Source organism: Leptomonas pyrrhocoris (assembly GCF_001293395.1).
Source record: "Leptomonas pyrrhocoris isolate H10 chromosome Unknown, whole genome shotgun sequence".
NCBI classification, from domain to species: domain Eukaryota; phylum Euglenozoa; class Kinetoplastea; order Trypanosomatida; family Trypanosomatidae; genus Leptomonas; species Leptomonas pyrrhocoris.
In genome coordinates, this window is record NW_015438364.1 from 1 (window position 1) to 15625 (window position 15625).

The following is a 15625-nucleotide window of genomic DNA, read 5'->3' on the forward strand; positions in this document are numbered from 1 at the left end:
CCCTAACCCTAACCCTAACCCTAACCCTAACCCCTACTTACACCACCACGGCAGCCCCAACACCAACGCACACAGCACAAGACGGCAGGTTGCGCACGCCGCGCCACCATGTACACACGCTATGTTGCCCCCTCCGTCTCTTGCAGCACCACACACTCAGCAGCAGAGAGCCCTCTATAGCACGCTCACCCCATAGCACACCCGTCCAGCCATACACAACACGCAGCCACTCACCGTCAGGCCACACACACGCACCAGACGGAGCAGTGTCAGCGTCCCCCGCACGGTGCATAGCGGCAGATTCCTCAGTTTGGGCCGCACTCGCAGCACTCCCAGAGCGGATACCCCTACGCCGTGGGAATCGCCATCGTCACGCGTCTCTAGCAAGGTAACAGCCCACAGACGGACCAATACTCCCCTGTACACGTTGCTCGCCTGCCTGTTCGCTCAGTAAAGTATCCAGCTCTCATGCCGTGCAGAGGCCGTGTTGTGTTCGGCGTGGCCAGGCCCTCGAGTCGACCACCACCACATATGGCACAGACATCGCCGCAACTGTCGCAGCCCTCACCGTGTCATGCCTCTCTGTCGCGCTGGTGCTCTGTTCACCTCCGCTATCGTGGTGGCGGCCGCCTGTCTCTCAAGAAACTCCCGGCAAGAGTCAGCTCCCTTTCGTACCCCTTCTTCTCCCCTGCTCGTCTCCTCTGGCTGTTGCCGTGCGATTGCCGAGGAAGCGGTGGGCTCATCACGTTAGAGCTGGCGCGGTGTGCCGACGGTTGAGCACGTGACGTTGCGACACTCCGCCGTTCAGCAGGAAGCCGCCGTTGCTGCTGCAGTTGCTTCTTCTTGGTGGGCAGCTGCCGCACGTTCTTTGGCCCCTCGCCCCCGTGGAATGGTGCCGCAGCGGTAGACAGCGTCGCGTCCGGCACCTGCAGAGCCCGCCACACACCACCACGGCCACGCCCTCTGCCTCTTCCACAGCGCCAGTGCAATTTCCTCGCAGAAGGGGTTCTTGCGCGAGATGCGGTGGTTCATCAGCACCCTGCACATCCTCTTGAGGGAATAGTGCTGCAGCGGTTTGTGCTGCTTCGCGATGAGCAGCAGGAGGCGCAGACACGCGGGCAAGTCGCGGCAGTCGACCATAAGAACGTTCAAAACGTTCCCCAAACAGTTCGCAGTCATATAAAGGCTGCTGTCGCGCTCCTGATGTGGACGGTGTGCCCTCACAAGGCACAGCCTCGGCCACCCGCGCACGAAAACAGAACGCAGCTCCTCCTCCACCACCGGCGATGGTGCCGAGGCGTACGTGGTCAGCGCCACTGCAGACTCCTTGTTGTTTCGGGGCAGTTGTGTCAGCATGCCAGCGATCCCATGCCCCACGACAAAGATGGGAAGACAGAGGACGTCTTGACGGCACACCTGCTCTGCGGGAACCACTTGGCGTTCTCGGCAGTCAAGGACACCGTCGTGACTATTTTAATCTCTGTAGGTTTCGCCCTTTGTTTTTACATTACTCTCTGTATTCACTTTTTCGAGTCGCATGTTCTTTCCTTTTACAGTTGTATGTAGCCGTCCTTCTCTTGCTTGTTCTCGTACATCTTGTTTTTCTTCTGCGTCCCTCCTTCTTTGTTCACAAATGCCTGCTATCAATTATCGTCACCTCCTTCTCTCTCCGTATCAAACACCTCACTTCAGATGTTTATTTTTCTTCTTAAGATTTCAAGTCTCGAAAGATCAACCGTTCTAGCCTTCTCTTCAACCAATCAAGCGTTGCGTTTTGCAAAGCGGATCAAAAAGGCGGCAAAAAGGGCTCCTGGGTCTCCTTGAATCCACTTACATGCTGGCCAACGAATGACCGTACTCCGCGCTCTTCTTCTTGCCCTGTTCTTCAGAGAGGAGTAACCTACACCCTTCAAATCATCACCTACCATAAAGGTCAAACCCCTACATGAGATTTACATAAATTTATCTTTCTCGGTTTTACAACACACTGTAAATATCAATAGTTAAATCCAAATGCAAGAGAAAACAAACTATTCAACAGACCTTACGAAGTGGGTAGCCCGCCTTACGCTTCCCCGCTGGGTGAGCGGGGAGTTCAGGGTTGGGCGAGTGGGAAAAACTAAAAGATGGAAGAACTGCTGAATTCTAACGGTTGGAAAGGTGAATAAAAGGAAAAGGGGAAAAGGGGAAAAGAGTGGTAGGATGAATAACTTTTCAGACTAGGTCATTCGATTCGCAAGCTCTAAAGAAGAAACACAACAATTCGCAAATAGTTACGGCGAGAGACGAGTAGGGAGACAGCGGTAAAATCAACCGCCCTCGCCGCTGCGCGTTGAGGTAAAACTATGAGTAGAAGCAACGGACGCATATTGCACAACGTGTCCGTGTTCCCATCAAGGGGGAGGGAGGCCGGTACAGCAAAACAAAAAAAAACACCTTGTGGCTTAGCGGTCCCGCTTGTATTCAACGCACGGTCGCAAAGGAACGAGAACAAACACGAGTTCAAAAGCAGAAGCGAAACGAGGAAAGCGGTGGGTGGGTGGAGAACATAAAACTTAACGTTGTTGGGCGGGCGGGAGAGAGTTTCGGCTTTACACGTCGTAATCAAAAGGAAAAAGAGAGTGTAAAGTAAAGCGCTGACCCGCATGCCCCCGATACCGCATTGCCCTGTGACCGTGCCACTCTTGGCAACACTCAGATTCTTCTTTATAAAGGTGACATCTGTTTCGAATCGATCTCTTTCGCGGACCCGTAACTCTACCTGAAATAAGTCCGCGACACGCTATAACCTACCTCGGTTGCGCTTTCGAAAAAACCTAGCTTGTATAGGGTCAACCCGCTGATTGGCATCTGCGCGGCCACAGGCAACGCGCGTTGTACCCCACCGGCATCACCAGTTGCGTCAAGTGCGGGAGCGTCGACAGCTTGTTAACAACGGTGCCGCAAATCTAACCTTATGTTGACGTGGAGCGCTGCGTTGACTCATTCATCCCTTTCTGCACGTTCTTCTTTCGCCGATGAAGAGCATCGGCCCACTGATGTGTGCTCTGCTAGCATTCAACACCAGTATGAGTCTACATGGATCTACCCACCAAGGCGAGTGCACAAGCCTAAATTGTTTCGTCGTGTCCTCAGTCCCCACACTCGTGTCCGTAAGACGGTTGCCCTCCAGACACACTCGCAGATCTCCACCAATCTGTCTTCGAGATTCTGAAACAGTGTCTCCAGATGGAACCTCCCTGTGCAGAGAGACTTCTTTCCATGTACGGGGGCTTTATTTGAAACACTCTTGTGATGCAAAGTGCATTGCCCGCTCAAAGCCATGGGAGTGCAACCGCAGCGGCGCCTGACGAGAGTCTTCCGAAGAACTGTTGTTGTGAGCGGCTGCATTATGATGGGCCACTCTGACCCATAACGTTCTTCGAAAAACGGTCAAGGGAAAGCCGCTTGATGTGCGTGTGTGGAATTACTCGGCATCCTTGTGTGTGAGAACGTTTACAGGGGGTCTTGTGAGAAAAGAAAGAGCGAAATCGATGAAGTCGTCGCCGATGCCGATCAGCAAAGGAAAGCGGAAATGGAGAACAGAAAAAGTAAGCGGATGATGAGACGAGTCGCAGAGGAACTAGTTCGCATCGACTTCTAGACGCCATAAACATAAAGGACGGCTATCAAGTGACAATTGTTGCTTTTGAGGTCCTTTTCGGTCTTCGGGAACTGGCTTACTCCATCATGATCAGCAAAACGTGTGGTGTCAAGAACCGCGAACACAAGTACTGCACGTCTTGCCAGATGAGATTCGCTCTTCCAATAAGCATATTATATTGTGACTTCAGTTCTCGTATGTAGGTTTCTGGGACGGAAAAAGTCAACGAATCCGAATGGAGCTAATTGAAAGCATGGTAAGTATAAAAAAGAGAGGTAACTCAGACAAAGAAAAACAACGAGTGACTCACATTTCATTCCTTTTCGTTTTGGGTGTTGGTTGTTTTCTACTGTGCTCCGATACGGTAGTTTAGATTAATTTAATACCGCTAGCACTTGCACCTTCTCCTAAAGTCAACGATCGCAGAAACAAAACAAAAAGATCATGTTTCTTCATCTCACCACAAAAAAGAGCGTATAAATTGTGTGCCCGCAACGAGACACGTTGCGCCGGGGTAGAAAACACGCGGTTGTCCTGTGTGAGCGTGTGTCTGCGGCTACGTGTTCGCGAGAAGAAGAAAAACAGACACAAAAAACTGCAGTCACCACCTTTGCATTTCTCGTTTTTCCATTAATTGAGATTCGCAATGTGCATCGGAGAAACGAACCTTGAACAAGAGTCAATCCTAAAGGAGCAACGGTGTAAAAAGAAAAACATTTGCATTGCGTCTCACAGATACGAGAAAAAAAGAATGCACAAAGAGCGGGAAAAGAAATACTCACTTCATGGTGAGGTGAGCACGTTGAGTGTTCCCCTGCGCTCAAGCTTTTTTTTTGGAAAACGCCTGAGAAAACGGTAAGCAAAGGTCAGAAAAACGCAAAGATTTAAAAAGAGAATATCTCACGCGTCTGGGTAGATGGACTGAACACAGAACCGCAAGCTTGAAATCGGTACAGATTAAGTAGGACAGAAGAAAGCCGAATGAAGCACTGCGCGACACTCCGACGGTGAAGTCGCGCAGTGCGCAGCAATGAGAGAGAGGAGGGTAAGAAAGACGGTCGCACAGTGCTTTGTGATTGTATTTGTTGTTTTTTTTTTTCGAACTCGATTCCAGCGGATTCCTCCAAACACGAAGGGGAAAAAGAGACAGCGACTGGTGGCGTATTGGTCAACGAAAAAGAAAGGAAACGAACGAAAAATACTCGCATCACACTACTTTTATAAAGAGAAAGGAAGTACACTGGCTTAATATCAAAAAGAACCATCACGCCGACATGGACCCCAACAGCACAGAGAAGGTCTCGCACACAGAAGCTGACGGGGATGCTTTATTTCTTCTAGCTGAGCTGATGTTTCAGTGGATCACCTCACCTTTGGTGTCCACTTAAGCCTTCTCTTTGATGAGCGGCAACAGTTCTTCGGGGCACATCGCATTGGTCAGCGACTTGCGAGCTGCAATGATCAAGCCGAGTTTAGGAGCCCCTACCAGAGGTGCGAGGCTCTGCAAGTTCTTGCAATACTTGAGGTCCACACTCTCCAACTCAGGACACTTGCCGATATTGTCAATGTTGTTCACTGCGCTTCGAGGCGCAACGACCTTCGCAAGCTTTGGCGCCCCAGCCAACGCGGAAAGGCTGCTCAAATTGTAGCACCCTGTGAAGTCCACTGAGGTCAGCTCCGGGCACGTCGCGAGCCCATCAATCACGCTCACGCCGCTTCCTGCCGCAAGCAATTGCTTTAAATGCGGGCACTCAGCTAAACAAGCGAGACTGCTCAAGTTTTCACAGTAGCTGACATCGAGAACCTCAAGCAGTGGGCAGCTGGCGAGCCCACTCACGTCCCGCACACCAGTGCCGGCGGCGTAGATGTGTCGGATGCGAGGTGCACCGGACAAAGGAGAAAGGCTGGTCAGGTGGGCGCAACCGCTGAGGTTGATCGTCTCCAAGAGAAGACAGGCGGCGAGACCGCTGATGTCGTCCACGTCGCTGCCTTGCACCGAAATCCTCTTCAAATGCGTCGCGCCGGATAGAGACGAAAGGCGGCGAAGACTCTTGCAGCTGGACAGCTCCAGCACCTCCAGCTCCGGACACATTGCGAGCCCTCGAAGCTGGTGGACGCCGATGCTCTGACCCGTGATCGTCCACAGGTGTGGCGCAGCGGCCAACGAGGACAGCGCCTCCATCCCGGAGCAGTAGTGGAAGCGCACGTGATGGAGGTTGGCGCACACCTCAAACCCGTTTATGCTTCCCAGCGTGCTCGTGGTCACCGTCAATTGCACGAGACTCTTTGCGAAGGCCATCTCATGCATCGACGGTGTGCTCATCTCCAGGCCCTCAATAAAGAGGCTCTGCAGGGACGGAATTCGACACAGGATGGCGTATGTGTCCTCTGCGCATTTGTACAGACGCAGCGTGCGCAGCTCCGTCAGCTGAGAAGCGTCGACAGCGCGCAGGAGTGCGGCATCGCCTGAGACGGACAGCTCCTCCAGTTGATGCAGCACGTTGACTGGCACAGACGTGTTCATCTCACGTTTGCCAATGTACAACGACTTGAGTTTCTCGTGGACTGCGGGAGAGGCAGTAAGGAGTTCATTCAGCGCGTCCGCGTCCTTGGCGCGAATGCTCAGCGGGCACCGCTCCAACCACCAACTGATGTTGCTCACAGGCTGCAGCGCTTTGAAGTTGTACTGCAGTTCATGCAGGAAGGCGTCGCAATTGAGAGGGATGTGCAAGTTGGTGCGTCTACGGCCGTTGGACGCGATCTCCGAGCAAAGCCGTGCGCAGGGCGAGACGGCGGCCAGTGTAGAGAGGGCATCGCCGCGGTAGTAGCTCATCACCTGCGTCAGCGCATTCTTCTCTACTGCATCCAGCAGTAGACTCGGTTTTGCTTCGCTGTCGCGGTAGGCCTGCGTCGTACGAAGGTGGCTGTGCAACGTCTCCAACTCAGCAACGAGGGCATCCATTGAGATGAGTATTTCGCTGCGTGATTGTATAGATTCGTGGAGATGACCAACAAGAAAGCTGGCAGGGAACTAATGAAAGCTTCAGGCTGGAGACCGCTCGAAGCGCGGAAGAAGGAAGAGAGAGCGCGTAAAGAGATACAGTAGCGCCGCCGTTCAAAGGCGAGAAACCAAAAGGAGAAGCCAGTCGCACAGCAGGGAGCTAAAGAGCAGCTGTAGAGAGGGGGCCGTCATATGTGCTTTTCTTTCTGCTGTTCTGTATATGTGCAGAGAGTTCGTCGGGAGTTATCTCCCAAGAGGCTCACTAGTCACAACGCAAGCGCCGTTGAAGGGAACAAAGAAAAAAGGTATTGCACAGTCGCGTGAGCGTGAGGAACTCGAGTGGTCTTTCCAAGCTGCGTTAGGGAGAAAAAAAAAGAGAAGCAACGCGCTATCGCACACGAAGAGGGTCTACTTCCCTGTGATGTTTTTCGTGTGGCGTCCCAGCGTCTCCTTAACCTGCGGGTTGCTGAACATATTGTAGGAGTCCACCGTGTCCTGGGTTCGCAGCGCAGGCGTGCATAAGGGAGCCAGAACACGGCGACGCGACATGTCCTTCACCATCCAGAACGGCACCGGTGACGGAAGCTCGAGCAGCTTCTCCATGAACTCCAGGCACGGCACCACCGCCTCGTCCGGGTTGTCCACCACTTGGTCGACAAGGCCGATGCGCAGCGCCTCATCCGCGGAAACGAGCTCGCCCAACGAGAGCAGCCCCTCCGCTTTACGGAAGCCCACCACGTGCTCCATGGAGCCGGCGACGTACGGCGGCACTACGAAGCCGTACCGCGTGGCCGAGATGCCGATCGTCAGATCCGTGTGCTTCACCGGGTGCCGCCGCGCCATCACGCGGTAGTCAGAGGCGAGCGCCATAATGCACCCTCCCGCCGCCGCGTGTCCGTTGATCGCGGCGGCGAGCGGCACCGGCATGGAGTGCAGCGTAATGAAGAGCTGTTGAAACTGGTTCCAGTAGTGCGCAAAGCGTTCTTGGGAAAGATTGACGTTTAACTCGTTCAGATCCAGACCAGCGCTGAATATGCCAGGGTTCTTCGAGGTGAGGATGATGCCGCGGCAGCGGAACTTCTCCGGGGTGCACACCTCGTTAATCGCCTTCAGAAAGGCCGAAATGAACTCGGGGGTGAGCAGGTTGGCACGTCCGTTGTTCATCTCGAGCAAGAAAACTTCTTCGAGCGGTGACTCCCGTACGGTCACCAAGTCTGTCGGTGAGGACGACACATCCGGTGCACCTGCAGCGCTCGCGCATGTTCGACACAGCAGCGCTGCACGAGAGGTCAAGTGTGCAATCCTTCGCATGCTTCCGGTCGAAGGTAGTGTGAGAGAGGCAGCTCCAGTTTTTCTCTCTCTCGTTGATGTCGCTAGACTCGCAATGCGTTAGATCACTTTCTATAACAGAACCGGAGAAAGCAGAAAAAGTAGCGGGAAAATTCAGATTGCACAAGCAAGAAAAAGAAAAGAACCGGCAAACGGCACAGCATTACGCACATCCCCCTTTCCTTTTTCCCCGCTGAAACGTGAAGGGAAACAGAGAAGAGGAAACAGAGCAGATTTATGCCGCATCTACGCGCTCCACGCTTTTCGGCGCTCTTCATTGATTAACACAACAGTTGATTACTCACAGTGACGTGAGTGGAAAAGCGGCAGTAGCAAAAAAGCGTTGCCGGGGCTTCGGCATCCACACAAAAGCACGCGCCTGTGATTTCCTCTTCCATTACGATGGGAGTGCAACACGGGGAAAGAAGACGTCAGGGAGGACAGTAGTGCCGTCGGCGTGGCGGAACTGCTGCCACAGCTTGCCGCAGTCCTCGCCGAACGTTGCGTCACCTCGAATGTAGTGGATTCCAATCCCACGACGCCAGCCATTCGTCGCATTTGGGCCAGAGCCGTGCCACGTATTGCTGTTGTGAAAGGAGCAGCACCCGGCGCAGCCATGTGTATTGACGACCTCCACATCAACCGGTGGCGCGCTGCTGCAGCTGCTGCGGCTGCGCACACGCTCCTCATCCTGCGCGGCAATGCGAAGCAACGCCGTGTAATCGGGCTTGTAGAACTGCCTCGCACTGCCGCGCCGGCCGTCGAGCCATCTGTGCGAGCCACGGCAGTACTCCAGGGCGCCCACGTTTGGCACGCTGATGTCGTCAAACGGAATCCAGAAAGTGCACACTTGCTTCGGCACAAAGTCGAGGTACGGCGTGTCGCGGTGAAAGCTAAGCGGCCCGGAGCTGGGTGGCTTAATCCAGACCTGATCTTGTGCCACACGGCAGCCCTCCTTCTCCCAGCCCATGAGGCGGCCCACGACAACGCCGAGCTGCGGCGAGGTGACGAGTTGCGCGATGGTGGTGTTGCACCGCCACGCATTGATGAGGTGGATCGTAGTGCGTGGCTTGGCTCCGGGCCTCAATACCGGTGCGGCATCGTCAAAAGAAAGTCTTCCATCGCGAGGGAGGTCGGCCGGGAGGGCGTTGGCGTTACTCGGCGGGATACCGGTTTCGTACTCTCCGTTGAGAATTGCTTCCAACCCCGCGTGTATTCGCTTCAACGAAAGCTCCGTGTCACCGTCGAAGATGCTCTCAGGGTGGAGGAGGAAGCCGTCATTTTGAAACTGCTCCACGTCTGCGCAGGACAAGGCAGCGCCAATCGGCTTCACGGTAACTGCGTTTGCTGCCAACATGGTGCATGCTATTTAGTCCCACCGAAGCTGCACACAAGAAGCGGGCGTCAACGGAGAGGCGGGTTGCAGACGCAGGAAGAGGGGAGGCGAAAGTGCGAACAGATGAAAAAAATGCTTAGGCAGCGCCCGCCAAATACAACGTTTGTGCAGTCATTCTCGCCTTTTTTGGCTGGAAGGAGCAGAGGAACGCAAAACGCAGATCCGCAGGTGTGGTGTACTCCACTTCGTACGGATGGGACTGAAGGACATAAATAACGGGCGCTTGTTTTTATGATCGACCGCCTCGATGCACGAGAGAAAAGTTTCGTTTTCCAGCTGTACAGTGCCGCCTGGTGTCCACTCTCTTTCTTCACAAGCTGCTGTTTTAATCTCTATGAAAGATAAAAGAAGAGAGGAGAGCGAGAAGTGCCGACGAGAACAACACAAAGAAAGAAAAAAACGCCCTCGGCGATTCAGTCCAGCCTTCTCGGAGCTCCGCTCTCCTTCCATTTCTTCCCGACGCATGTGTTCTTACCCGCCATAATTGCCCCGAACATGCAAAGAAACACCAACGACAATACCAATAGAGCAAAACAAGAACAGGGATGAATACAGCATTCATTTGCCCACATCAACCACACACACACACACACACACACATAGGCACATAAAAAGACCCACCCAGCCACAAATGCTCTCTTCTCCAGTACACAGCTGCGTCTGTCGAAGGGAAAGAAGAACTGCTTCCGTGCTCAGCGCTTATTAAAAGCGGCGTGCAGGCGGCACACCGGTTCCCCGCGGTCCCATGTTGATGGGCATCTTTGTGGGACGAGAGGCGGGGGCGGCGGGCGGGGCTGACGATGACGAATGCGCCGCCGCCGTGCGAGCGCGTTTGCGTGGCCGGTCCTCGTCGTCGTCGCTGTAGCGATGTGCGCGGTCCTTCGCGGCGGCCTTGCGCTCCAGCTCATCCCAGTCCGCGTCGCTCGAGTCGTCGCTGGCGTCGCTGTCCGCATCCACGTCGCTCTCCTCGTCCTCCAGCCAGGAGCTGTCGTCGCTGTCGCTCGACTCCTCGTCCTCGTCCTCGTCCTCGTAGTAGGTGGAGTCGGAGTCGGAGTCGGAGTCCGCGTCGCCGCCCTCCTCGTCCTCCTCGTCGTTCGTCTCGTTGTTCAGAACGGACCAGCCTTCGCCACGCAGCCACGGGTCCCAGTCGGGGTCCTCGCGGATGTCCTTCATCGTGACGCGCCAGTTGGGGTTCACAGTCGTCTCCATGTAGTAGAGCCGCGCACTGAGGCACCAGTCCTTGATGTTCTCGAGGGAGTTGCGCGGGATCGAGCTGATGGTGACGACAGGCTTGTTGTAGTCCTTCAGGATAAAGGACATATCAAAGGTCGCCCCGCCCGGGATGACGCGCTCAAAGGACACCACCTCGATGTCCTCCGCGCTCTGTGTAAAGGCAGGGATGTCCGTAATCGCCCACAGCACCTCGCGGCTGGCCTTGAAGGTCGTCATGGACCGCGCGTGCACGCCGTCAAAGGCGAACTGGCTAGTTGGGAGCTGCGTCCTGATCTTGCTACGCTCCTCAACGGCGTAGGCGAAGGTGATGAACTGCTTGTTGGTCTGTTTAATGCGCTCCTCGTCACGCTCCTCGGCCTGCAGCTCCTCTTCATAAGAGCGTCGGACACCGCTGGCCAGCTCGCTGCTCTCCATCACCTCCGCGACAAATTGGATCTCCGTGACGCTCTTGCGGTTAATCTCAATCGGCTTCTTCAGCGTGACGTGGTAAATGACGTAGATGCTTTTCACTGCTGGCTGGAAGATGACGTGCTTAATGTTGTCGAAGAGCATGTCCACCGGAACACCGCCCAAAAAGGAAAAGCGCAGTCCGTTGGCGTGCAGTTCGAGGTTGCCAACGCAGCCTTTGTTCTGACGGCTGGAGCTGGTGATCGGCGGGCGGATCTTCACGGTCGGAAGGCGTAGCGGATTCGGCGCCAGCGTCAGCCTGCCCGAGGAGGCCGAGGTCAGCGCACGTTTCCTCGCAGCGTCCTCGTTCTTAATGCGCTGCTGTACGCCTTGGATGGCGATTTGGGCATCCGTGAAGACGTCCCGCGTGCTAGAGTAGGTCAGCTCCTTTACAAACACCTTCGTACGGTTCATCTTATAGCCGACGTTGGACTCTTGCATGCTGTGGAAGGTAACCGTCATCGTGTACTTGTCTCCCTCTGCCTTCACGTCGACCTTGTTGATGGTCGAAATGTGAAATGACACGGGCCGCCCGCACACCGGGAGCCACACCACCTTCTTGTCCGTCTGTACAACGATGCCGTTCTTGCCCTCCTGCGGCGGGAGGCGGTCGTCCGGCTTGTAGGGGTTCAGTTCACCAAAAGCGAGGCGGCCCACGTCGCAGGTGCGGTACTCCTCCGTGGACGTTTGCGAGCCTTTTTTGCCGCCGGCGGCAAGGAACTCCTCGTGCAACTCACTCAGCAGCTGCCGTAGCTGCTGCTCGCGCTGCGCCTCACGCGACAGAATGACAGTTTCAGATTGTCCCTGGCGGGTGATTTTGCTGAGGTTGCGCTGCGCCTGTGCCGACGCCGCCGCATCCTCGTCACCGGCGGTGTCCTCGAGGTCCTCGTAGAGAATCTCCTCCACCTTGCGGGCCACCTTGGTCTTCAGCTCCGCGACGCCGTTGTGGACAACTACCGTGTCCGTCAGCTCCACATCGAAGGTGTCCTCGGCCCCGTCGCTGGCGACGCCCTCAAGGACGACGCGCGTCACGAAGCTCATGCCATCCGCCACAGTTGCCGTGCCCTTCGGTGAGATGGTGCCGCGTGCCTCTAGCACCAGCAGGCCAGTGGAAAAGCCGAGCGTCTTGGACAGTTTCGCCGCGAGTGTAGCGTTGAGCTCCGTTGCGTACTGCACGACTGTCGCGTAGACATCGTTCACTTTTGCACCAGGCACGAGCGCCTCCATCAGCTTGGCGCTCACGTCGTAGGCAAACTGATACGCCTCCTTCGCGTTAGGCGGCGCAGAGGACGCGACCAGAAGCGTGCGACCGAGGAACGCGGTGTAGCCGGCGTTCTTCAGGCCGTAGCGCACCACTACAACATCACCGTGAGTAGGCGCATTGCAAGAAGCTTTCAGCGTGTCCTCGTCGACGTTGAGCTGCGACTTGTACGTACCTTTGTGGAAGATACAGGGAGGCAGCCCAGTCACCAACGAAAACTCCTCCGTATCGAGTCTCTCGAGGCCTTGAATGGTGTTGGGATGCTCCAGCTTGGCGTACAGCATCTGCCGCACATCGTAGAGCTTCTTCGGGCTGCGCTCTGACATCTCGCTCGCGATGTGGTCCCGTGCGTAGCGACGGAAAACGGCGCAACAGAGACCCGCCGCCTTTTCCACGCAGCTCAGCGCCGCTTCGTCCTTCACAAAGAGCAGCTCTCCCAGCACCGGGGCAGCGGAGAGGATGGCGTCGGACGGCAGGGTGGACTTCACCGCCTCTACAAAGGCAGCGGCGAATGCGCCTTCCTGGATGGCGAACTCGTTCAACGGAGCGCCGATCACCTTGCCGGAAAGGAGTGCGGCTATACGCGGCTTGGCCGCCTCCACACCGCTCACCACCTCCACCGCGTGGTGCTCCGCCTTCGTCGCTGGCGGCGCAATGTCCACTCCATCAGCGTGAATGAAGAGCGTCACTTCCTTCGTGATGATCGCGGCCGCGTTGGTCACAGGTTCTTTTGCCTCCAATAAGTACTGAACCATCGCCTGACCGCGCTGGTTTTCTGGGGTGTTGACGCTGCGCTCACCGAACACACACGCCCACCCACCACATTGTGCCGCTGTCGCCTCACCCGCATCGGCAGCCGACTGCCACTGCTGAAGAACAGTGGCGAGTCTCGAGGCAGACACGGTGTACCGAGCCGCAGAGGACATGAGGCCAACACAGTACTTTTTATCACTGTACGCAAACAGAAAGATAAACCACTTAAAAAAAAAAACTGGATAAATTGGTTATTAATTTCCTTCTCGCTGCGCTCACAACAAGAACCAGCAACAAAAGACGTGGGTCTATGTCTGCGTTTGCTCTTCGTCTGGGTGTCGTTTATCTCTGCGTGCTCGCGTACCTCTGTGCGATTTACTTGCGGTAACCAAAACACAATTTGAAAATGGAGAGAGTGTTTAAACACAGAGCTGAGTGTGGTCCAGCTCGAAACGCTTCTCAAAGGTGTCGAATACTTCGGTCGGCGTCAGATGCCCCGTGTTGACGAAATTCAAATAAGAAAGCGGAGAAGTGAAGAAAAATGAGATGGAGAGAACGCAAAGGAAGATGGAAAACTCGAAACTGGTAACAGATCAGTCTTGCCTTTTACGCTCCTAAATAGAAATAGCTAAAGCAATCGGAACACCGCTGGAAGATGCTACGTTGATGGTTTCGCGCCTCACTCACACACACACACACACACACACACACTTCCCCTTACGATTGTATCCTACAACTTCTGCTCACGCACAATGGAAGCACAAGGAGAGATTTAAGTAAAGTGTCGGAAGGCGTGGTGAAAACGAGCATCACCACTTTGTTTGAAAGGTAGCGGCTGCAACGCAACTTGAACGTATTAGAGTAGACAGGGCACTCGTCAACAGGAACTTTTTTTTTAGCGGTGGTGGTTTTGCTTTAGTTCGAATTGATGTTGTTTCCTCGTTTTTTTAGCCCTCAACATTTGTGAATGACACCGACCCCAACGACGCATCGCAGCTCAACAACCCTGCGTCACAGGAACACCTGGCAGGAGTAATACGGTGAGAGCACGCAAACGAACTCACGTCTTCACACGTTTGTACTTCAAAATCTTCGCGCGCCTCGCCTCCTGCTGCTTCTCGTGCGCGCGTGTGCGCAGACCCATCAATTTGTACTTGCGCGACTTGCGCAGGTTTTGCCGGTACTTCTTCCTCGCCTCGATGTACTTCTTCATGTCGTACACCTTCTTCTTTGGTGCGGCCGTGGTGGGCTTCGCGCTCTTCGCGTCTTCAACGTCCGACTGGCTCACCAGCTGTGCCGAAACGAACTCATCCCTGAAGTACGTGTACAAGGGTGGCGATGTCAGTTGGCACTCGTCGGTGGCGAGTTTGCTGAGGTCCTCCTCCTCGCTGGGAATAAAGGTCGGGAAGGCGGGCAGCCCGCGGTGCTCGTTCCACAGCGTGTAGCCTTTCGTATTGATGGTGTCGCTGAACTTCACGTACGTGCCGACGTCCGCGTCGATTAAGGTGGGGAGGTATATGAGAGAGTTTTTGTAGTCGATGCGCCACACTGGCACACCCTGGTAAGTCTCCGCTGAGGCGCCAGTCTGGCCGGCCATGCGGTGCCCGGGGAAGATGCGCTTCTGTCCCTCGGCGCCCATGCAGCCCGGACGGCGCTGCCATTTCGAGTCGCCGAGCCACACGTAGCCGCCATCGAAGCCGTGTCGGAACATGACACCCTGAAAGCCGTAATCTGTGTTCTGGAAGGTAATCGTGACCTCCTGCCCAGGCTTGAAGTGGCGCACATCCAGTTTCGTGCCCACAGGGGCGTAAGCATCCGGTGTAATCGGGAAGCCAGCAGACACGTGCTTCACCGGTACGCCGGCCGCCTTGTAGAAGGACGCCACGTGCGGCTTGTGGAACTCCACCGGTACGTTCATGGCGCCGACGAAGACCTTGTCCGTGCCGACGTCGCCGTTGCGCGTGCTGTGCTTCACAATTTGATTATCAGGGAACCAGAAGGCAGTGCAGTCGAACTGGTTGCCCAGCTCATCGTAGTCCTTGCAGGTAAAGACCTTCACGCCGATCAGGCCGAAGCGGACACTGTAAAACATGTTAAACTCGCCAAAGGGGGGCGGGTTGTCCCAAGCGCGGGTGTCCTGGTACAGCTCCGGGAACTTCTCCCGCAAGCGAGTAAAAGCGTCGTACTTATCCTCACGAATGGCGTCGTACGTCGTCTGCAGCTGCTCCACCTGCCACTCGCGCGGGTTCTCTGGGATTTTGGGGTAGAGGCTCATCCGGTCTCCGTGGTCGAAGAGGTAAGGGTAGTAGCAGTGGTACATGTCGCGGTCCTTCTCCTCCATCATAGAAGGGTAACATCGATACCAGTCGGTGCGGACGCGACGGTCGCCCGGTCCGCCGCCGGTGCGCCACCGCTGTGCCACGCCGGCGGCTGCACAGAGAGCATCACGGCGAAATCGCAGCATTTGACCGCGTCCACAGAAGCCGCAAAACTAAATGCACGTTTCGTCTTGCGGTGGAATGCGCACCATTAAACTACGGCGGTGCGCGGCGAAATGAAATG

General features: G+C 55.4%; 6 protein-coding genes across 7 annotated transcripts; all 6 read right to left on the minus strand.

The window, feature by feature from the left end:
- Positions 1-804: 804 nt before the first annotated feature.
- On the minus strand, positions 805-1356 carry ABB37_04552 (TATE DNA Transposon; the record flags this gene model as incomplete). The annotated part of the gene is made up of 1 exon (XM_015802246.1): positions 805-1356. The coding sequence occupies one exon, from the start codon at positions 1354-1356 to the stop codon at positions 805-807; it is 552 nt and encodes a 183-aa protein (XP_015658690.1).
- A 3671-nt stretch (positions 1357-5027) lies between these two features.
- ABB37_04553 (hypothetical protein) lies at positions 5028-6692 on the minus strand (the record flags this gene model as incomplete). The annotated part of the gene is made up of 1 exon (XM_015802247.1): positions 5028-6692. The coding sequence occupies exon 1, from the start codon at positions 6603-6605 to the stop codon at positions 5028-5030; it is 1578 nt and encodes a 525-aa protein (XP_015658691.1). The 5' UTR covers positions 6606-6692.
- Positions 6693-7052: 360 nt separating this feature from the next.
- On the minus strand, positions 7053-8046 carry ABB37_04554 (putative mitochondrial 3,2-trans-enoyl-CoA isomerase, mitochondrial precursor-like protein; the record flags this gene model as incomplete). 2 transcript variants are annotated; one of them, XM_015802249.1, is made up of 1 exon in its annotated part: positions 7053-8046. In XM_015802249.1, the coding sequence occupies exon 1, from the start codon at positions 7953-7955 to the stop codon at positions 7053-7055; it is 903 nt and encodes a 300-aa protein (XP_015658693.1). In that variant the 5' UTR covers positions 7956-8046. The 2 variants fall into 2 exon arrangements, with proteins under 2 accessions (XP_015658693.1, XP_015658692.1); XM_015802248.1 differs by having other exon boundaries at positions 7053-8042.
- A 324-nt stretch (positions 8047-8370) lies between these two features.
- On the minus strand, positions 8371-9358 carry ABB37_04555 (putative phytanoyl-CoA dioxygenase; the record flags this gene model as incomplete). The annotated part of the gene is made up of 1 exon (XM_015802250.1): positions 8371-9358. Exon 1 carries the CDS (start codon positions 9328-9330, stop codon positions 8371-8373), a length of 960 nt encoding a protein of 319 aa, XP_015658694.1. The 5' UTR covers positions 9331-9358.
- Positions 9359-10071: 713 nt separating this feature from the next.
- Positions 10072-13539, minus strand: ABB37_04556 (transcription factor-like protein; the record flags this gene model as incomplete). Its single annotated transcript, XM_015802251.1, has 1 exon — positions 10072-13539. The coding sequence occupies exon 1, from the start codon at positions 13234-13236 to the stop codon at positions 10072-10074; it is 3165 nt and encodes a 1054-aa protein (XP_015658695.1). The 5' UTR covers positions 13237-13539.
- A 584-nt stretch (positions 13540-14123) lies between these two features.
- Positions 14124-15598, minus strand: ABB37_04557 (putative mitochondrial ribosomal protein L3-like protein; the record flags this gene model as incomplete). The annotated part of the gene is made up of 1 exon (XM_015802252.1): positions 14124-15598. Exon 1 carries the CDS (start codon positions 15525-15527, stop codon positions 14124-14126), a length of 1404 nt encoding a protein of 467 aa, XP_015658696.1. The 5' UTR covers positions 15528-15598.
- Between the last annotated feature and the right edge of the window lie 27 nt (positions 15599-15625).